The sequence below is a fragment of the Drosophila obscura genome, unplaced genomic scaffold (genome assembly GCF_018151105.1).
Source record: "Drosophila obscura isolate BZ-5 IFL unplaced genomic scaffold, ASM1815110v1 contig_181, whole genome shotgun sequence".
NCBI lineage: Eukaryota > Metazoa > Arthropoda > Insecta > Diptera > Drosophilidae > Drosophila > Drosophila obscura.
This window is the reverse complement of record NW_024542769.1, coordinates 1696543-1717157: the sequence shown is the minus strand read 5'-3', so window position 1 is coordinate 1717157 and position 20615 is coordinate 1696543. Positions and strand designations below refer to the sequence as shown.

General features: G+C 48.3%; 4 protein-coding genes across 5 annotated transcripts; 1 reads left to right on the top strand and 3 right to left on the bottom strand.

Moving 5' to 3' along the window:
- Window positions 1-364: 364 nt before the first annotated feature.
- LOC111067812 (TBC1 domain family member 13) lies at window positions 365-2201 on the top strand. 2 transcript variants are annotated; one of them, XM_041592645.1, is made up of 6 exons: window positions 365-572; window positions 650-723; window positions 782-1254; window positions 1340-1345; window positions 1404-1927; window positions 2013-2201. In XM_041592645.1, the coding sequence occupies exons 1-6, from the start codon at window positions 553-555 to the stop codon at window positions 2125-2127; spliced, it is 1212 nt and encodes a 403-aa protein (XP_041448579.1). In that variant the 5' UTR covers window positions 365-552; the 3' UTR covers window positions 2128-2201. The 2 variants fall into 2 exon arrangements, with proteins under 2 accessions (XP_041448579.1, XP_022212815.2); XM_022357123.2 differs by lacking the exon at window positions 1340-1345 and having other exon boundaries at window positions 366-572.
- Window positions 2202-2309: 108 nt separating this feature from the next.
- On the bottom strand, window positions 2310-4463 carry LOC111067811 (cytosol aminopeptidase). The gene is made up of 3 exons (XM_022357122.2): window positions 3257-4463; window positions 2722-3186; window positions 2310-2661 (listed from the first exon to the last, which is right to left on the bottom strand). The coding sequence occupies exons 1-3, from the start codon at window positions 4313-4315 to the stop codon at window positions 2521-2523; spliced, it is 1665 nt and encodes a 554-aa protein (XP_022212814.2). The 5' UTR covers window positions 4316-4463; the 3' UTR covers window positions 2310-2520.
- Window positions 4464-5012: 549 nt separating this feature from the next.
- LOC111067831 (cytosol aminopeptidase) lies at window positions 5013-7304 on the bottom strand. The gene is made up of 3 exons (XM_022357146.2): window positions 6006-7304; window positions 5483-5947; window positions 5013-5417 (listed from the first exon to the last, which is right to left on the bottom strand). The coding sequence occupies exons 1-3, from the start codon at window positions 7098-7100 to the stop codon at window positions 5277-5279; spliced, it is 1701 nt and encodes a 566-aa protein (XP_022212838.1). The 5' UTR covers window positions 7101-7304; the 3' UTR covers window positions 5013-5276.
- A 435-nt stretch (window positions 7305-7739) lies between these two features.
- Window positions 7740-20110, bottom strand: LOC111067832. Its single transcript, XM_022357147.2, is given in 6 exon segments — window positions 7740-9052; window positions 9130-9325; window positions 9397-9604; window positions 10354-10515; window positions 13998-14614; window positions 19675-20110. Coding segments are annotated over 5 exon segments (1530 nt in total). The 5' UTR covers window positions 14190-14614; window positions 19675-20110; the 3' UTR covers window positions 7740-8280.
- Window positions 20111-20615: the final 505 nt, after the last annotated feature.

The window sequence follows — 20615 nt, the reverse complement described above, 5'->3', positions numbered from 1 at the left end:
TGTGAGGGGTAAAGTATTGCATATCAATATTCAAAAATACATTTCAAATGCAACCGCCAAAGCTACTGCAAGCATTTTCTATGGATCTGGCAACGTTCAGTGCACTTAAATACTTTTTCCATTTAGAGCACAAAGAATACTGAAAATCTTCTGTATATAAAACAAAAACATAATGAAATGGAAACAAAGTGCTTTGGCCGTTTTAGTTTTAACCTTATTATGAAAACAATCAAATAAAAATTAAATCTTGCAAAAAATTGAACTAGTTTGTGATATTAAACGGAATGTCAAAATTATGTCGTGTCCGTCAGTATATTTACGGTATATTTTAATAATGAGAAGGTATATTTCTGAGGGGCTGATGGTATATTTTGGGGAAATATTTCTGTCAACAATTGGGAAAAAAAATTAGGAAACTTTTAAGCTGCAGCCCAGGGTAAAAAAGGCGTTCCACAGGTGGCAAAGGAGGCGTGGAAATGTCAATACATTTTTTTTGTATGACAACAAAGCAACAAAAAAAGTCCACATCATTGCAACGCTATAGCCCAAAGCATGTCTATTTTCAAGGCGCGGTATGTACGACCCAATAATGTGATGTGTTTTCGTGAATTAAAAACAAAAGATTCACACTCCCTCTTGATGTTTTTAGTGTGAAAGAGTTTGATGATGCTCTGGCCCAGGACGTGGTTGACCTTAAGGAGCTGCGTAGACTGACGTTTAATGGTGGGATATCACATTTCTGATGGACATGACAATTCACGGCAATAAATCCAATCCACAGGTGTGCCCGATGTACAAAGCTTCCGTGCGCTCAGCTGGAAGCTGCTGTTGGGCTACCTGGGACCCAGGCGCAGCAGTTGGACGATGACGCTGGCCCAGAAGCGGGCCCTATATAAGCAGTTCATAGAGGAACTTGTACTCCCCCCGGGACACAGCTGCAATGGAGCGGGAGACTGTGACGGTGACGAGGTCGCTGTGGATGCAAGGGGCGTTGGCCTGCAAGATCATCCGCTCAGCGAGGGGCCGGAAAGTGCCTGGAACACATTCTTCAACGACAACGAATTTCTGCTGCAGATCGACAAGGATGTGAGGCGCCTGTGCCCCGACATCTCGTTCTTTCAACAGCCCACAGACTACCCCTGCGACATTGTGGTGCACAGCAAAGGAGAACACGGCCGACGGCTACACGAACGGGTGGTGCCCACAGTGCTCAGCTCGGCGAATGTCGAGCGCAAGGGCCTGGGCATGACCAAGGTGAGTTTCGGTCGGGTCGGGAATTGTGCTAGAGAATAAGTGTGCTCAAAGTGTGTTCCATTATGCCTGCCATTGTGGACTTTAGCAGCAAGTAAGTGACCCCCGCTCAAGCGACACGCTGTTTAATGAGCCTCTTTGCCTCCAATCAGATCAATTTAATCACAAAGCGTTCGGTGGAGACCTATGCCGCCATGGAGGAGGGCCAGGAGGCACACTGGGAGGTGGTGCAGCGCATTCTGTTCATCTACGCCAAGCTGAATCCGGGCCAGGGATACGTCCAGGGCATGAATGAGATTGTCGGGCCCATCTACTATGTGATGGCCTCCGATCCGGATCTCTCGTATCGCGCCCATGCGGAGGCCGACTGTTTCTTCTGCTTCACGGCTCTGATGAGCGAGATACGCGACTTTTTCATCAAGACCCTCGACGATGCGGAGGGCGGCATAAAGTTCATGATGGCCAGGCTATCCAACATGCTCAAGACTAAAGATATTGATATCTACGAGCTTCTGAAGAGCCAAGAGCTGCATCCGCAGTACTACAGCTTCAGGTGGCTCACGCTCCTGCTCTCGCAGGAGTTTCCACTGCCCGATGTGCTGCGCATTTGGGATTCGGTATTCTCAGACGAGCAGCGCTTCGATTTCCTCATCAAAATCTGCTGTTCCATGATATTGTAAGCACACTCTCCTTCCACTCTCCTTCTTTTACTCAATTATTGACACGAACTCCATGGGTTTGCTGTACGTTTTTGCTTGTAGAATCCAAAGGGAAGCTATTTTGGAGAACGACTTTGCCTCGAATGTGAAGCTGCTGCAGAACTATCCTCCGATTGATATAAACGTTGTGATTACGCATGCCGTCTCCTTGGCGTAGCACTCACTCACTGACACTACTGATGCCACAGATATTATTATGTGATGGATGACCTGCATGATTCCCGGGTACAGTCTGACCAAGCAATCGACTACAGTTATGTCTCGCAATACTTCGAAACGCACCCTTCCGCCGGGAAGGAAGTCCCCAGGCCCCAACAAATGATCAAACAAGTAACCTTGTTGTTTTTTTTATACGTTATAATTTCTTAATAAACGAATGTCCCCCGCATCGAAATGCAACTGTAAAACATATGTATGTCATATAGGGTGGTCATTGCTCAAGTGTCAGATGTGTGTCTGTGAGTGTGTGTGTGTGGGTGGTGTGTGTAGCATCGTTAAATGAAAAAGTAACAAAATATATAACATTCTCGAGATTCTCTTCAGAGATTGATTACTTGGCCAAACGTGGGGCCGTATCCTTGCAAATCGTCTGAGCGATAAACTCCACCAGTGTGCGCGTCGGACGTCCGGCCATTCCCTTGCGCAGATACTCGTATTCGGTGCCCTTCGTCAGCATCACATTTGTGGCATCCTTTGCGGAACAAAACCCATCAGATCTGTGCCCCAATAAGCTCTGTGCCCCAATACTCACAATGTGCATCCACTGGCCACAGGGCACAAACTCGCGCAGAAAGGCAGCGGCCTTGCAGGGACGTCCACCGCGGCCAATGCCGTAGTTCTGGACATCGCTGCGTCCCCCGGATCGCACGGCCTTGCTGTAAAACTTCCACAACGGGAAGCGCCACACGCGATCCCCGGTGTGCATGCTGGCGTGCTTGATCTGCTGCCAGAGGATCTCCGAGTTGGTGAAGATGCCAGCAGCCGACTCGTCCAGAGCCTGACGCATGTAGCCGGAACAGGTGCCGACGTCAATGATGCACTTGGGACAGAAATTCTGGCCATAGAGAAGGGCATCCGCCAGGACAAGGACATCCTCGTGGTCTGTGCACTGGATCTCCATGGTCTTGCCGTTCATGGACTTGACCATGTCCCCAGGACGAACCGAATTGCAGCCAACAACGTTCTCACAAAGAGGGATCAGGCCGCGAATGTTCACCTAACGAACAGGATTATTATTCAAGGACCTCTTCATTACTAGCTATCAATGAGCCACCCCGAACACTTACCGGTAAGCGAAGACCAGCGACAGCGCGGCAAGTGGCCACCACAACGGCAGCTCCCGTCATGTCGCCACGCATGTGAAATAGCTCATGTTTCTTTTTGAGGCACAGTCCTCCTGCATCGTAGGTCACGCCCTGGCCGACCAGCACAATGGGACGCTCCTCGGCACAGGTGCCGTAGTAGCTGAGCTCCAAAAAGATCGGGGGCTCGCACGAGGCTTTCGCCACTGCCAGGAAGGCGTGCATTGACTGGCTCTCCGCCCAGCCCTCGACCTTCACCTCCACGTTGACTCCAGACTTGCACAGGACCTCTACGACATTTTGCGCGAAGGCAGTGGGCGTGAGGAGATTGGAGGGCATCTCCTGCAGCTGTCTCGTCAGGTTTTGGGCTGCAGCCTTCTGCAGGCCAATGCGCCATCCTTCGATGTCGCAGATTTCGTCCTTTACTGCGTACAAATCTAGCGAGGGAACTGGAATCCTGTGCTGTGGGTCGCGCAGCTCCTGGTAGAGCCAGATGCCCAGTGCTGCTCCCTCGGCAGCGGATTCGGCGTGGCCGCAGTTCTCCACTTCGATTCTGTCAGTGTCCAGTTCAGCCAAAATACGGCAGGCGGCTGCAACGGATTTGCGGATCGCCTCCTTTTGCTCGTCCAGCACCTCATAGGGGTTGTAGCCGAGGCACTCCTTGCCCAGGCCGACCACAGCCACCACGGAATAATAGGGGATCCGCTCCGGCTCGATGGCGAAGAAAAGGCGAGCCTCGCCCTGCTTGGGCATTGGCCCGGACATCCGCAGGACCTCCAGCAATCGGCCGTTGGTCTTCTGCACATTGTAACGCCAGCCAGCCGGGGTCAGGATGCCGGCATCGTTGCGATCCTTTTCGTCGGCGAAGACGCCGATCACAAGTCCGCGCGAAGGCGGATCGGCGCACATCTCCATCTGCTGGAGCTGCAGCATCTGGTTGATGGCCTGCGAGGCGTAGCGGCGCGAGAAGTCCAGGGGATGTGGTCTCAGGGTGCGGATGTGGCGGATGGCCTGCGGGACCAGCCGACGCGCAACGCGAAACATCCTTTATCGATAGGTTCAAAAGGTATACGAATACGACTAATCAAAGATGCTTCAAAGACAATTTGATTTTTTCGCTAGCTTCAAAATAATTTTTCAGCATAAAATTTTGGATGCGTGCTTCGTTTTCAATCTCTAGCGAGAGAATGCGACAATGAGACGATGAATGTGCTCCATGGGAAAGTGACACTCACCTCAAGGGCTGCTTGGTCGGTAGATTAAGGAAATTCAACAAAAAGTACGAGAAGAAATGGATTCTTCACTCACTAAAGTTTTTCTTTGTCAGTCATAGATATATCTCCGACAAATGTGGATTTGTAAACTCTTTAATACTATTTTGAGTGATCTGCATCCATGAGTTAATTGGTACATACATATATGTACATATAGGTAAATTTGTGTCGGGATTAAATGTACATTAAGCGGGCCCATTTTCAGGTTGTCTTTTCTTTCTTTGTCAAATATCTTCCAAGGCCAGACCAGCTGCTTATCGCCCTCTTTTCTTATGTCTCTGAGTCTCTGAGCGAGACTCTCAATACGGAGAGTTTTCAGCAACAGAATAGGCAAGAGAATAACGGACAGACAGCCAAATAAGGAGACGAGACAAAAGCAGACACACCCAGCAGAGCATTGTGAATATTTCGTAGTGACTTAATGCTCAGCCAAATGACCAAAATACACAACACAAAATAATCATAAATTTATGTGTATGCGAATTTCATTTTTATTTTGCACAGTTTGATTGTCTTTGTTGTGATAGAAAATAGTTGCTTTAATCCAAGTGTTCGAAAATACATACTATTACTGATTATTACTTAATAATTCTAAAAAACTATTCCTGGAAAAAACTAACAATTTAAAACATGTTCAGTAACATCTTCTGGCCAAAATATTTATGATGATTGCAGCGGGGACTGCCGCGGGGGACTGACTATTGGGACTGGCATTTGTTCAGACATCCTTCCTACTTGCCCAGCTTCGGGGCGGTGTCCTTGCAGATGGTCTGGGCAATGAACTCGACCAGGGTGCGGGTCGGACGGCCAGCCATCCCGCGACGAAGGTACTCGAAATCGATGCCATTGGTGACCATCACGTTGGTGGCATCCTGAAACGGGACACGCCATTAGACAATCCCCCCACCACTCACTCAGAGCCTTCTCCAATACTCACAATGTGCATCCACTGGCCACAGGGCACAAACTCGCGCAGAAAGGCAGCGGCCTTGCAGGGACGTCCACCACGGCCAATGCCGTAGTTCTGGACATCGCTGCGGGAGCCGGCACGCACGGCCTTGCTGTAGTAGTTCCACAGGGGGAAGCGCCACACGCGATCTCCGGTGTGCATGCTGGCGTGCTTGATCTGCTGCCAGAGGATCTCCGAGTTGGTGAACACTCCGGCGGCTGCCTCGTCCAGGGACTGACGCATGTAGCCCGAACAGGTGCCCACATCGATGATGCACTTGGGACAGAAGTTTTGCGCATAAAGCAAGGCGTCAGCCAGGACAAGAACATCCTCGTGGTCTGTGCACTGGATCTCGATGGTCTTGCCGTTCATGGACTTGACCATGTCGCCAGGACGGAACGAATTGCATCCGACCACGTTCTCACAGAGAGGAATCAGGCCACGGACGTTGACCTAAACAAGGATAATCAGCACTGAGCACCAATGGGGGCACAAAAACCTTTTCACTCACGGGCAAACGGAGACTGGCCACGGCTCGGCAGGTGGCAACGACGACTGCTGCTCCGGTCATGTCGCCACGCATGTTGAACAGTTCCTTGCGCTTCTTGAGGCACAAACCACCGGCATCGTAGGTCACGCCCTGGCCGACCAGCACAATGGGACGCTCCTCGGCACAGGTGCCGTAGTAGCTGAGCTCCAAAAAGATTGGGGGCTCGCACGAGGCCTTGCCCACAGCCAGGAAGGCGTGCATTGACTGGCTCTCCGCCCAGCCCTCGACCTTCACCTCCACGTTGACTCCAGACTTGCACAGGACCTCTACGACATTTTGCGCGAAGGCAGTGGGCGTGAGGAGATTGGAGGGCATCTCCTGCAGCTGTCGCGTCAGGTTCTGGGCTGCAGCCTTCTGCAGGCCAATGCGCCATCCTTCGATGTCGCAGACATCATCCTGGGTGGCATACAAGTCAATGGACGGCACGGAGAGGCGGTATTTGGGATCCCGCAGCTCCTGATAGGCCCAGATGCCCAATGCTGCTCCCTCGGCAGCGGACTCGGCGTGTCCGCAGTTCTCCACCTCGATTCTGTCTGTGTCTAGCTCGGCTAGAACCCGGCAAGCGGCTGCAACGGAACGACGGATCGCCTCCTTTTGCTCGTCGAGCACCTCATAGGGGTTGTAGCCGAGGCACTCCTTGCCCAGGCCGACCACAGCCACCACCGAATAATAGGGGATTCGCTCCGGCTCGATGGCGAACAGCAGACGGGCCTCGCCCCGCTTGGGCATCGGTCCGGACATACGCAGGACCTGGATGAGGCGCCCGTTGGTCTTGGTCACGTTGTAACGCCAGCCGGCGGGGGTCAGGATGCCCGCATCGTTGCGGTCCTCCTCGTCGGCGAAGACGCCTATCACCAGACCGCGCGAGGGCTGGTCCGCACAGATGTCCATCTGCTGCAGCTGCAGCATCTGGTTGATGGCCTGCGAGGCGTAGGAGCGCCTCAGGCCCGTATTGGCATACTGCCAGCGGACGGCCGGATGCCGGACGACGCGGACTAGCAAATTCCGCGACACTCCGAACATTGCACCGAGCCGGCGAGAACACATTCCACTCATTGCACTTTGAATTAGAACCAATCGAATTTAGACTCTCCGCCGATCATCAAAAAGAAAAACCTTTTGTCAAAAAGAAGAAAAATGTTTAACTACTAAAACTAAAAATTTGTTTCGATGGCACAAAAAATTTTGATTTTCGTTTTTAGATGTTGACTGGACTATTTGCTAACGTGAACTGAATAATTTTGTGTTGAGCATCGAGAAGTTCGTGACACAATGGGAAGTGGGATTTTCCAAGGCCTTTCCTGATGGCTCCTACTAAAAGGAGACTAGATTGCAATCTGAAATGTGTATGGGAAGTGTTGAAAGCCTCAATAAAAGAAAAGGTATATCCAGACCCATCGAAACGATCCACAGGGTACGAATGAACTTTACCTTGACTCTTGTTTATTTTTTTAACCATACTCAGCATAATCGATTAGGTACAATTTTTGGTTGTTTGTTTTTTGTTTGTAATACTGCTTAAAATTTGAGACACCAGCGAGACACAGACACATAGTGATAACATACATATACATATACGTATATCTTTATGGCTAATAGATATTCTTGTATATAAAATAACAATGGCTTTAGAACCCTTCCTTTCCAGCTTTCGTTCGTCATTTACTTGGGATATGTTTCAGTTTTTGTTGGTTGGTTGGTTGGTTGGTTTCCAGTTTCGTTTTATTTTGGTGGGGCGGGGCGAGAGTTGCGGTTCGATAAGAAAATATGCAGCTATGATATATAGTATAGGATCTGGTTGTGCTATCCACAGTTCGGAAAGGGCTTTCGCAGGGGACTGGCTATCTATCTGGCAAGAGTTCAACAAAGACTAGTAGTAGGTGGTACATAGTAGCATAAACTTTGAAGGAGTGCAACAATCTACGGGGTAAGGCACTCGCATGTACGAGCACGATAAGAGAAGAGGCACATTAGTTATTTGAGCAGCTGCAGCATAGAGACTAGAGAGTGCTAGACCAGACAGCTGTGTGTGGCTGAAGGTATCCTTGTGTTCCCCGGCCGTCTTCACTGTCCGGCACTTTGGCACCCTTTGCATGGCGCAATTCACTTTTCAAAATCACTTTTACGGAGTCGACAATGTGCACAATGGCACGAGCTGCGCTCCGTCTATTTACAATATGTAACAGGAAAATTGGGATATCTCTTGGACAAATGATAATCTTATAGTTCACAGCAATCACAAAATCGTGGTCACGGTCACGGGCAGGCCATCGGCATTCAGAGAGCGCTCGGTCTGCACCCGGGTGCCGAAACTCTCCACGCTGGTCGCCTTGCTCAGGTCGATGGCCGGCACATCCTCATCGTAGTCGGAGGCGAGCTCCTCCTCGGCCAGGTAGCTGCATTTCGTTGGCTTCGTATGTTTCTGGTTCTGGTTTTGGTTATGGTTCTGGTTCTGGTGCTCCTGCTCGTGGAGGCAGTGCGTCTTTGCCTTGGAGCAGCACGGTCCGGGACCGTGTCCGTGTCCGTGTCCGTGTACGGGTCCGTGTGCGGGTCCGTGTCCAGCCATGTAGATGATGCCATCGTCCGTGTCCTCGTCATCGGTGTGCTTCACCGGATAGTGGCCGTAGCCCGCCTCGCACTGGTACGGATTGGACTTGACGTGCACATTGCGGCAGCTGCCACCGCAATTGTGGTGGCTCTCGGCGTCGCCCCCATTGGCGCCGTAGCACTGGCCCCTGTGGAGCGAGTGGGCCACCGAATGGGTGTGCACCTGGCCCACCCCAGCCTGCGTGCTGCTGGAGTGGGCCACTGACTGCTATATGTGCGAGTGGGAGCGGGCGATGGACAGCGAGTAGGGGCTGAGGTCCTTCTGAATGCTCATCGAGTCGTAGATGGGGAACTCGCAGCACAGGATGAACTTCAAAGCACTGGGCACCTCCTCGTACACAGCCGGCGGCACGGGGATCAGTGGCGAGGTGGAGGCCTTGTACTTGCGATACTCCAGCTGGCTGCAGCCATCCAATGGGGAGAGGAGACCCACCCATTGGGGGATTAATCAATTAATGGAGCCACAATCTCTACTTACTCTTTGTACTTCTCGTCGGCGCTCCGTTCGCGCAGCGGAATGCCGGACAGGAAGAGGATGATCAGCGTGGTGAAGATGGGCGAGGCAATGGCCACCCACTCGTGTCCGCTGATCACATTCAGGGAGATGGCGAAGATGCCCCACCAGATGATGACCTCCCCAAAGTAATTCGGATGACGGGAAACGCTCCACAACCCTGTCGGCGAATTATTGAATAATGTTTGAATGGGGGGGATTGCCTGAATGGTACTCTCCTGATGCACTCACCGTCGTTGCAGAACTTTCCCTGATTGGCCGGGTCCTGGCGGAACGAGAACTTTTGCAGATCCGCATAGGTCTCGGCCAGCAGTCCCACAATGAACATGCCCGTGCCGGTGGAGTCCAAGGTGGTCATGGTCTTGGGTGCCTGCGGCTGCGAGTGGCGCGGCGAGTTGATGATGATCACAGGCAGTGACACGATGTACACCCAAACGGCCTAGGGGGGACACAGCAGATTTGATTATTCACAGGAGAACAGGAATAATGTCTCTGATTTGATTATCTATCAATCAACCAGAGGGCCCATATAAGCGCTCTACTCTTAAGTGATTTCCATCAACAAGTGATTTCTGATGGGATGGGTTGGGATGGGATGGAAAATAAATTCAGACAAAACGATTGCGGGACATGCCACATGCAGCACGCCATCGCCATCACCATCACCAAAGGATAGACTGACAGACACACACAGAATGAAGGACAGTCGCCAGTCGTCACCCACACACAGAGCCACAGAGCCACAGAGCCACAGAGATCCTGCGACCCCCACAACCGACGCCCTGAACGTTTAGCAGCCATCGCCCACATGTGTCATGTCATTTCCATGCCCCCTCCGCCGCCACCCACGCTGCATGGCATTTAATTGTTGCTGCAACTGGATCTGTGTGTGGGTGAGAGCAGAGACGTCACCATCCTCCCACTGGACCGTCGACAACTGCTGAAATATGAAATATTCAAAAACCTTTGCGCACACGTCAATTAGTGACAGTTTGATTGATTTTCGGGCAGGCAACGAAGCGGGTGGGGATTTCAAGTTGAAGGTTCTGTCATTGAAAGCAAAACTGAAAAGTGGCTGACGCAACTAGCCTTGAACCCCGAAGCCCGAAGCCCGAACCCCGCCCCGCACCGGCCACCTGCAAGAACACCAGCTCACCTTGCAGATGGTGCACTGGGACTCGGACTCACCTGGAAGGTCCAGAAGACCGCATAGCGAATGACGTTGCGTCGGGTATCCTCGAACTGCTTGTCTCGGCCCAGCTTGATGATGCGATACAGCAAATATCCGGACAGCCGTGCGCCCCACAGGCACACAAAGAGCGTGACCATCAGCTGGCGGCTGTCGTAGGCCTGTGGAAATGGAAATGGAAAGGGAAAGAGTGGATCAGAGTGGGCTGGCTGGTGGCTGGTTGGCTGGTGGCTGGCTCCCCCTGGCCTCCCAGGGGGAGGCACTTAAAATTAAACCCCTGCGTGTGAACCGATGGGCAGACTGGGGCAGACCCGCAATGCCGTAAATTTGTGGTTACCTACCGTCTACGGAACAAGGAGATATATGTATGTATGTACATATATCTGTGCGAGTATCGCGGCAGGGGAGGGGGTTTACGAGCTGATGGGATAAATTTAGAGTTCAAGGCTGACCGAGGGGAAAGGTAATCCAACACCAAAATTGAGATATATATCTGGGCAGGAATCGAGGCTCATCCCCGCTCCTCAGCTGATAGAGTAGTCGCTGGCAAAGAGTCGAGTTCAAGGCTGATTTTGCAACTCTCGTAACTATTTTCAGTATCCGCATGAAAATGGCACGACTAGACACGAATGTTCTACACCTTTGACAGTTTTAGTGTAGTGCAAAAGTGCAATAATTACCTTCAGATATTAGACAGGTTTATATGGTTAGCAACTGAGCACTCCCTACTCCCTACTCCCTACAAATCTGACTCCAGTATCGAATCTTTAATTATATTCTTTGTTATTTCTAGCTGCCATCTGCAGGGTATCGAGCAATCCGTACCCTCTCCTCATGCATTGCCCAACGAGCAATTGGCACGAATTTTATTTGGCTGTTTTTCGTGTGCCAGAGAGGAGTGTAGTGTTGTTTTCCGTGTTATTCGGCGGATGTGCGGGATGTGTTACTTTAAAAAACCACATGCGAATTTTGCATAAATGAAGAGAGCGCGCACCGCACCAGTGGAGGCGGCGGTCGGTCGGTCCATGCTCCGCTCCGGTGGCGGCTAAAAGTGCGCTCTATGATGGACTGCAATTGGGGCTGTGGGTTTGGGGCATGGCTATGGTTTGTGGTTCAATAATGAATGAGTTGACTTTGCATATTTATAAACGGCATTGATGGCAACACACACAAACAAACAGTGGGAATAAGCAGAGGAAAACTCGTACGGTAGCAGCACTCGCACTGCATGGAGGAACGGGTGGGGGTGGGGGTCGGGGCCATCAAACGGCCCATGAAAAATGCATTAAAGAAAAAAATTGTTAAATTGCTGTGCCAATGACAGTGAAAGTGCAGCCGGTAGCGCCCACATGGCCATAACCGCAGCCAAGGCACACACGCCCTCCACCCTCTACCCTCTATCCTCTATCCTCTACCCTCACGGAGGTCACGTATACGGACGGGAAGCCATTGACAGGGGCAAGGTATATCTCTCTCTCTATCTCTCTGCAGTGGGGACTGTGTGGCTGCCACAAGTTGATAGTTTAATGGGTTTGTCATTTGCGAAGACAGTTCGCTCACTCGATTGTCTATTTGCAGTTTGATTGAGCTGCCTTTCAGCCAAGGCTTAAGCCATTTTATCGCACGATTTATTAAACGACCCCACCCCCCAGCGATAAACCATCGACAGGCACAGCCAAAGGCACGGAAACGGACAGGGACAGGGGCAGAGGCATCGGTCTGGGCTGCATACAACTGCAATAAAGCATTTTTATGACCCTCAGACAAGGACACACACAGCCACACATACATACGTAGTTGCACAACGGCTGTAGCTGGAGGAAAAGCGACAAAACAAGCAACAACAGCCACCAGCAATGGCAGCACTTCCACTTCCGCTTCCGGCTGACGACGAGCAAGCGCTCAGCTCTGTCTCTCACTCTTTCTCTCTCTCCATGGGTGGGTGGAAAGCCAAAGCAAACCCAGCATTATTGCAAGAATTTTAAATTATGGCCATGATTAATTTACGATCAATATTCGAAAAAGGAGAACCCACAAATTAATTACAAACAAATGTACGATTCATGTCCGAAAATGGAACTGTTCTGTTTGTCCGTGGTCGAATCAATAACGAGAACCAATCCGGGATGCAAAACTTGGGAGGTGGTGGGATGTGGTTGACTGTAGGTGGATTGGATTTATGTTTCAATTTCGTAATGCATTCCCTTTGTTGGCTGAACAATCGACTCTGCTCTGCGGTTGTGGCTTCCGTACCAAATTGATATTGACAAGGTTCTCAAGTTCATTCGGTAATTCGATACTTTTGTGGGTGACCAAAAGAGTAAACTGATACCTGATGCTTTTGTTCAAGTTTTAATTGGAGCTTAAACAAATTTCGTAGTTCATTTAGAAAGTTTTCCTTTAAAGAGGGTCTGCTTTAAGTAATTTACTTTTCAATTTTATTGCAGTTTTCGCACAATATCGAGGGGAAAGAAATTGTTTCGGCGTTAAAGGTAATTTTATTTTTAAATATATTTATTTATATATGTATACATATGTATTTATCTCTTTATCCGCCTGACTGACCAATTGCTCGTTCAGGCTGAAGCCAAACGGAAGTACAGAGGCTGTCCAGCTCTGCTTTTTCTTGATGCATGATAGTTTAGTGAAGAGTTGCTTGGAGTCTGGTTTTTCCTGATGTATTATGATTTAGTGAAGAGTTAGTTGGTGCGCAAGCAATTGGAAGCGCCACAAGCCAAGCGGGAAACTGCCTGAACTGCTCTAATTTTGTAGACCCCTCAAGGAAGAGCCCAGAAGAATATCTCATATTAATCTACTGTAATGCTTGGCCAACAAATAAATTACATTGAAGAATAACTACTGAATTGGGTGATGGTTTGACCCACCCCCCTTAGCAGTTACAAGCCTCGGGCATTTATAGCAAATTCTTTGGAATTTTGTATTACATTTTTGCTTTGTCTATGGGGTGCTTGGGATTTAATGAAATTTGTGCAATAGAAAGCAATAGCTTTCAAGCTGTGGCACATCACATCGCATTACTCCCATCTTTCTGCCAAAAACAAAGCGTTTGGTAGTTAGCTGCTAAGGCCCACAGACAGACGGACAGACATAGAGGGAGAAAGGGAAAGAGAGAGAAAGAGAAAGAGACAGACAGATGGAGGAGGACCCTCACGATGCCAAGGTCATGCCACAGCTGCAACAACAACAGCAGCAGCAACAACAGCAACAGCAGCGAGAGAAACAACAGCAGAAGCGTGGGCCTTGCTGGGCGTAACCTTTTGTTTGTGAGGCAGGAACCAGGCAAGGCAATATATACATACATATGTATGTATGTATGTGTGTGTATTTGTATGTGGGGGGATGCTAGTATCTGTGTGTGTGTGTGTGTGTTGGCTCTTGTTTGTGTTGTTGTCTGCGTGCGTATGCGAAATTCAGTTTTCAATGTCAGCGCGTGAAACAACCGGCAAGGCAAGGCAAGGCAAGGCAACCGCCACCAAAGCCAAAGCCAAAGCCAAACCACTTTTGGGCAACACCCTCTCTAGCGAGTGAACTGCAGGCGACATGTTTATGGTCACGTTTAAAATGCAGTTAAAATTTTATTCGGAAAAAGCGACCGAACAGAACCGAAAGTTTTCACACTTACCTTTGAAGGCCGATCAATTTGGCCCAGAAAGAAGGTCAGCAGCGAGATGATAATGAAGTTGACGCCGCCCGCAAAGTCCGTCAGCTTGTCCATGTGCAGCATGGAGTTGATGAGAAAGAAGAACAACTGCAGGCTGCCCACAACAATGGCGCTGATGGCAAAGTGATCATAGTCCAGCACGTGGATGGCCATCTCGACACCGACACCTGTTCTGGCTGGTGGTCCTCTGGTGCGGGTGTCTGGTGTCGGTGTTGGGTGTCGGCTGTCGGGAGTTGGACTCGGACTCGGACTGGGACTGGGGCTCGGGATGAGCAACAGGTCTCTTCGTCGGGCTGTTCTTAAATATTGCAAAATGTTTAGCTTTCACATCGCTTCACATCGACTGTCTCCCTCTGGCCCCCAGAGAGGTTTACATGGTGTGCTGCCTGCTGTCTGCTGCTCTTGGCTGCCAGCCAAGGAGTCCTCTTTGTCCTGCTGTTGCTCCGCCTGCCAGTGTCTGCTGTTACGCCAGCTGGTGCCCCCTCTGTGGCTGCTGCTCCTCCTCCACTTACGTGAACGTGAACGTGGACGCTTGTTGATTATATATTTATGTGATGATTGTTTATTTGGGGTCGTCCCTGCAAAGTGCAATAAATAATGCAGAACGTTCAGGTTATGGCAACTGCTCTGCTGGTTATTTGCGTAATGAAAACTTAATTCAATTTTCCGCCAGCCAGAATCCTTCATTCGAGCAAACTTCATCTACCGTAGCCACTCAAGCACCCAAGCACCTAAGCACCTAAGCACCTAAGCATGGTGGCAATCTCCGGTCCTGGCCATGGCCCTGGCCCTGGTCCTGCCACACCCTCAGCGGTGTCTGTATTTGTGTGCATTGAGCCGACAAATCGTTGGCACAACGTTGGGAAAGGGGCTCCATGCTCCCTCCCCTCCTCCTCTCTTGGTGTCTGCCCAAGGGGTTGTGTCTGTGTGTGTGTGTGAGTGGGTGCTTCAATGGTTTATGTGGCACATACTTGAGCTGTTTGGCTTAACTTCTTAAGCCTCTATTTGCAGCCTCCCCTTTCGCCCGCTCTTTTCACCCATTGTTTGTGCAACGTTTTCAGCCTGCATACATAATTAACTGAATCCCCGGGGTAATCTAAAATGCAGTCTCTCCTCCACATCTGGCCCACAAAAGTGTGCCACAGATTGCAGATTGTGCCCGTGCCCGTACCCGTGCCAGTGCCAGTGCCCGTGTCCCCTCTGCAGGTGTGGCAAGTCTTGAATGCCACTTGAAATCGATTTTCAAGTGATTTAATTGAGTTTATGGAAGCAAAGCAGCACTCAAAAGTTATCTGTCCAGCCATTAGCCACCATTTCGCACTGCATAAAGTTTCAGTGTTCGATTGTTTGTGGATTTGGCTATTGGTTTCCATTTGACTGCCATTCTGAATTATTTATTTTTAAGCTATTTCCAGCTAATGCTAAACAATTCATGTAAATAGGAGGGCACATAAACTCCCAAATAGCCGAGTGTTTTCCAAGAAACTTGTCCCTCCTTTTAGTTGAACATCTCTACCTAAAATATTTAAGAGTTCCCAAACTACATATTGAAGCAGAAACTAGGAACTGCTATGATAAGTTCACTATGTCATACATACATATGTGTAGCTACAAAACGAAGGGTACGTTCAATACAGGTGAGGGTAGATTGATCCCAGTAAATGTAATTAAGTTGTATATTTTCTGCTATTTTTCCGGCAGACTTCTTCATGATCTGTCGCTGCTTGACGGGGCTGACACAGTCTCGGGAGTCTCCTCCCATCCCTCCCAGCTGGAATCTCTATATACTACACTGATAGAGCATAGTAAAAATAACTACAACAATTTGTTAAAATGCCTTTATACAAACATAGTAAAATTTAATAAACACTTTATTCAAATATAAAGTATTAAAAAGTTTTTATACGGCAATTTAATAAATACAAAACACTCAAAATAACTATAATATATTATTGTAGTTAATAGTTTCTTAATTGAATATTATTATGACTTGATAATTTCTTTTAACCAGGAACTTTTTATTTTAAAACCATTAAATGACAAATATTTTTGTATTTATTTTACTAGTTTATATTATTTTGTAGCCCTCAATCCCAACTAGTCCAGCGCGCGCCTTGATGCTAATAGCGCAGGGATAATCACAACCAAGTTGCTAACCAATTCACACCATGGGACGAATACATTTCTGGACCATAATACATTAAATGAATAATTAAAAGACAATAATTTAAAATTAAACATATAAATTTAAAAGGCATAACATAATAGGAACTAATTTTAATAGACATAAATTTAAATAAACAATTAATTTAAATACAATATTAAATATTAATATTATATTATACAAAATTAGGAAAAATTTTAATCAACCACCGGGAACAAGGCATAAATTACAAGGATAAAAAGGCTTTTCAGGTGTAGACACTAACAAATGTTTCTAGATGTTTCCAGCGTGCTACACAATTATCTCATAGTTCTATGGGTTCTGATGGTCTTCAACATTGGTCGAATTCGTATTGTAATAAATGTCTATTGAGAAACTCTTTTCTAAAGCTGCCATAGAAACAATAGAATTGTCAGGGTATACGAAACATCGTTCGCTCATTTTATGGCATGTCGCATGTCCTTTTTGTTGGAATTTCAAAGGAATTTCAATACCAAAATAATGAAACACGTATCTGCTTGTATCTGACTGAATGGCATACGGAATTCCCCCCTTTGCTTGGAAATTCCATCACTTCTGGCCTCCACAGTGCTGTGTGTGGCCGTCGCCCCGAAAGGTATGCCACACAGTTTGTTTTGCTCTGCCCCGTAGTAGTGCCAAAGAAATGCATCAGTGTTGCACATTCATTAAAGCGACGCCCGCGGCGAAGTCAAGGCCCCAAAAAAAACAAAAGGCTGGAATCGTGTGAAAGTTGTGCCTTATGCCTCATGCCACACACACACACACACACATAGACCCACACACAGGGATCCGTTAATATAGATGTGTAGTCAGTCAGCTGTACACAGAAGTCTGCCGCTGTTGCCACTTGGCTTGGCTGTTGCCACTGTTCTGGCTGTTGTTTGCTACTTTGCATTCCCTGCCACTGTGTGTCGTCTCCGGTGCGGCGTCCTCTCCAGCCCGGACTGGCGTTGGGGTTGAGGTTATTCGTAGCCGCAAGACATTGACAAGGTGTCTGCCAGGCTGTGCTGTCACTCACACTCACCGCAACACGGGGCAGGGCAGGGCAGGGCAGGCCGAATGGGTAGGTGGGTGGGTGGAGGTTGAGCGTGGGGGCACGACGGAGACGGAGCTGCGCTAAGAATTTGCATACAGAGCTCCCATCACTCACGGCAACCTGCCCGACGAATAGTTGCGCCTCAAGTTTTGCACACTTTTAAACGCATTTTCGCGTGCTTTTGCATTTTTCGCCCACGTTATTTGCCAGTGTCGCCACCGAGAGGTGAGCATTTGGTGCGTCCATTAAGGCATTCGAGTGGAGAATGTGTCAAAGCTTCCGATACACATGAAATCATTACGAAATTCCACGCGAAAGAATGTTATTAGCGACTTATGGGCTCGAGTGGTAAGCTCTGGCCGGTCTGCTGACATTTTCCATTGTAATATATACAGAACACAGTCAAAACAAATAGCTAATATTGGAATCCTACCAGATCTCTGCTATATCTTGCCCAACCTATGCGTCGCTTCCATGTTTTTTTTACCGGGAATTTCTGTATGCCTTAACGCAACTGGTTTATTGTACTAGCTCTATCCCTATTTACAAGTAGCCGAGAACCAAGTCTGTCAAAGCTTTCATTTCCCTTTTTCAGCTTCAACAAATCATAGCGTTTTTTTTGCCTCTTTCAAGGCAGAATCACGGAATTCTTTCATGTCAACACCTCTCATCACAGCAGGCCTCGTGTGCTTACATGTGTTCCACTTTCGGGGGAAAGCAAGCAGCCCGCACAAATTGAATATAATCCTAAGCCCATTACAACACATTTCACGGTCGAGCCAAGACAATGCTTGACTTTACGAGAACAAGCGCGACGACGACAACAAATTGTCGCTATACGGGGCGGATATACACTCTGGTATTGGTATTTCCCTGTGTTTCCCTTTCCACTTGATTTCTATGTTCTTGTGTGCCTGCTGCTGGCACTGCATTTGCAGCATGCAACACAATTTTCTCCGGTTCAACGGTGCGTATGATTAGCTTTGAGGCCGCCACGACACCGAAGGCACTCTATAGCCTCAGTTTTCCGCAGAGAAAGCCATTGCCCGGACTTGCTTCGATGTCTGCCGATGACGTATGCTAATTGATGTTATCGTTTATTTTATTTATAAACTGTGAACATAACATTGACGGGACATTGGCCAATTAGCCATCTCCCTGACGTTTTCGATTTGTGTGGACCTTATTGATTGTCTGGCTTGTGTCGTTTGTTTAACAGACCTCGCAATTACTGCTGTCGACAGAAACTAATTGAGTTATAGCTGGCCGGCAGTTTATTGTAGACAAGGCCATCCCTGGCCAAGCCAATGGCTGACTGCCTGCTCCCAGGCTCCGCCAGCTATCTGAACCACTTAATCGAATTTTATAGTGTCCTCCTAGCCTTAATCTCCAACAGTTTCTCGGGCTTGTGCCCAGCGATGCCAAAGATTGTGCAGCGTAATCCGAACAAATGACCCAGCTAAACGGAAAGGCATTAAACTCAAATATGCATAACGTCCAATCCAATCAAATCCAATCCAATCCACTGCCGTGCGGGCAATTCAATAAAGCGGAATCCGTTTTCAATTGACTGCCACTGACAGGAAAGTTCCATAAATTGGCAATTCTGATGCGGTGCTTTATGTAATCCCCCTGTGAACGGGGGGGTGGGGGCGGGAGTGGCTTAATGCGAAGCATAGCTGGGAACACCTTGAACTTGTTGGGGGGGCCCAAGAGTGTTTTGGTCATTTATTCATGCCAGAGAACTTTGGCTGCAGTGCGGGGCCTCAACTGTTGTTGGTCGAGTGGAGAAGTATTGACGTATTTTCAATTAAATTTACCCGCTAGTGGGGGGAGCATATTTATGGCTTCCAGGCTACGGATATTTCTATTTTTATGGCAGTGCCAGTGCCAGGGCCAGTAGCTCCACTCCTGTGTGGGAGCAAACAAACGCCCGAAGTTGTGCGACATGTGGCAGTGGCACTCTCGTACATAACTAACTGTGTGTTTGTGCATGTGTCAATAATGTAACTGAAGCTTTTTTCGAGCTCTCTGGCTGACTATATGCACATGCTCGTATCGCTCTATACGTGCCAGTAGAGTACCCTGTGTGTGGGCACCCAGATAAATACATCGGCCCAAGGAGCCACAGAAGCTAAGCGGAAAAAACACGCGTATACAACATCACACACACACACACACACCGCACACCACACACGCACGCACACACACAGATACAAAGAGTATGTATATACTTATGTACTGTACCCACAGATGGTATTAGAGGCTGTCTTCTTTCTGCCTGACGTGCCATGCCCCTTGGCTGCTTTCCCACACAGAAGTGGAAAGTCAAGTAAGTTGGACACGCGCTGCGTTAAGTTTTATAATTTCCAGCCCACAGAAGGTCTTCTCTTCCTTCCAAGCACCCCCCCACTCACCGAAGAAGCTCAAGCACCCTTAAAGCAACATGGCATGGCATTCCTGTGACGCTTCTAAACAATCAACGCACATTTCCGTTTCCGCTTATGCCGCAAAATGGCCAAAAAGTGGCTGCCATTGATGGCTCAAATGAGCGTCCGGGGCTGATTAGTTAAGGTTTTTGCCGTGGCCGTGGCGCGTGGGCCTCCGCTTGCTTAATTTCTCCTGGCGCTGCTGCTGACGCTGCTGCTGACGCTGCTGTTGTTGCTGCTGCAGCCAGCATCTAGTACGAGGCGAAAACAAATGCTCGAATTTCCGCGCAGTTTTCCGTGCGACACAAGCCCACAACCGACGCAACAGACGAACGAAAACAAACGAACCAACCATTTTCCGAGCAGTTTTTCTGTGCGAGAAAAGCCCGCTCTTTGGGGGCCGAATGGTAGAACTATAAGGGGTACGTGCCTCTTTTTGCAGGACACAATTCTCGAGTTTGGATCCGTCGAAGACCTTCGTGTCCGTTGTTTGCATGCCCGAGTAGTAAATAGCAAAAAATTTAAAAATATGCAATAAATTACTCCACTTTTAAACAAATGGGTTCTAATTAAAAAAAAAATTAATTATTTTTTTTTTAACGAATTCAATTTGAATCACCTGATGCATGACAACGTAGAAACATTGCCGGTCTAAGAACCGACTATCGAAATATTTAAATCGAATCAGTCCACGCGAAAATGGTAAACAAAAATCACATGCTATTGATTTTAATTAAATTCGGCTTTAATTGACAAAACTCCAGCTTGATTTCTAGTTTTCTTCATTTAAGTTGTCAAAAATATAACAAAATAATAGCGAAACTATCGATGGTTTCAATGATTTCTGAACTGCAATACATCGGCAGTTCATCAGTGCAGCCAAAGCCAAATCTTTTTTCCCGTCAAATCTGGCTGTTTTTGAAGATCAA

What these genes read in the sequence shown, in the direction of transcription:
- LOC111067812 (XM_041592645.1), top strand. Translation starts at nt 553, where the DNA reads ATGTCTATTTTCAAGGCGCG. An exon ending in ATGTCTATTTTCAAGGCGCG is followed by an intron (nt 573 to 649) that starts GTATGTACGACC and finishes TGATGTTTTTAG; the next exon opens with TGTGAAAGAGTTTGATGATG. An exon ending in GCGTAGACTGACGTTTAATG is followed by an intron (nt 724 to 781) that starts GTGGGATATCAC and finishes TCCAATCCACAG; the next exon opens with GTGTGCCCGATGTACAAAGC.
- LOC111067811 (XM_022357122.2), bottom strand. Translation starts at nt 4,315, where the DNA reads ATGTTTCGCGTTGCGCGTCGGCTGGTCCCGCAGGCCATCCGCCACATC. An exon ending in TCGCTGGTCTTCGCTTACCG is followed by an intron (nt 3,187 to 3,256) that starts GTAAGTGTTCGG and finishes CCTGTTCGTTAG; the next exon opens with GTGAACATTCGCGGCCTGAT. An exon ending in GTGGCCAGTGGATGCACATT is followed by an intron (nt 2,662 to 2,721) that starts GTGAGTATTGGG and finishes TGTTCCGCAAAG; the next exon opens with GATGCCACAAATGTGATGCT.
- LOC111067831 (XM_022357146.2), bottom strand. Translation starts at nt 7,100, where the DNA reads ATGAGTGGAATGTGTTCTCGCCGGCTCGGTGCAATGTTCGGAGTGTCG. An exon ending in TGGCCAGTCTCCGTTTGCCC is followed by an intron (nt 5,948 to 6,005) that starts GTGAGTGAAAAG and finishes ATCCTTGTTTAG; the next exon opens with GTCAACGTCCGTGGCCTGAT. An exon ending in GTGGCCAGTGGATGCACATT is followed by an intron (nt 5,418 to 5,482) that starts GTGAGTATTGGA and finishes GTCCCGTTTCAG; the next exon opens with GATGCCACCAACGTGATGGT.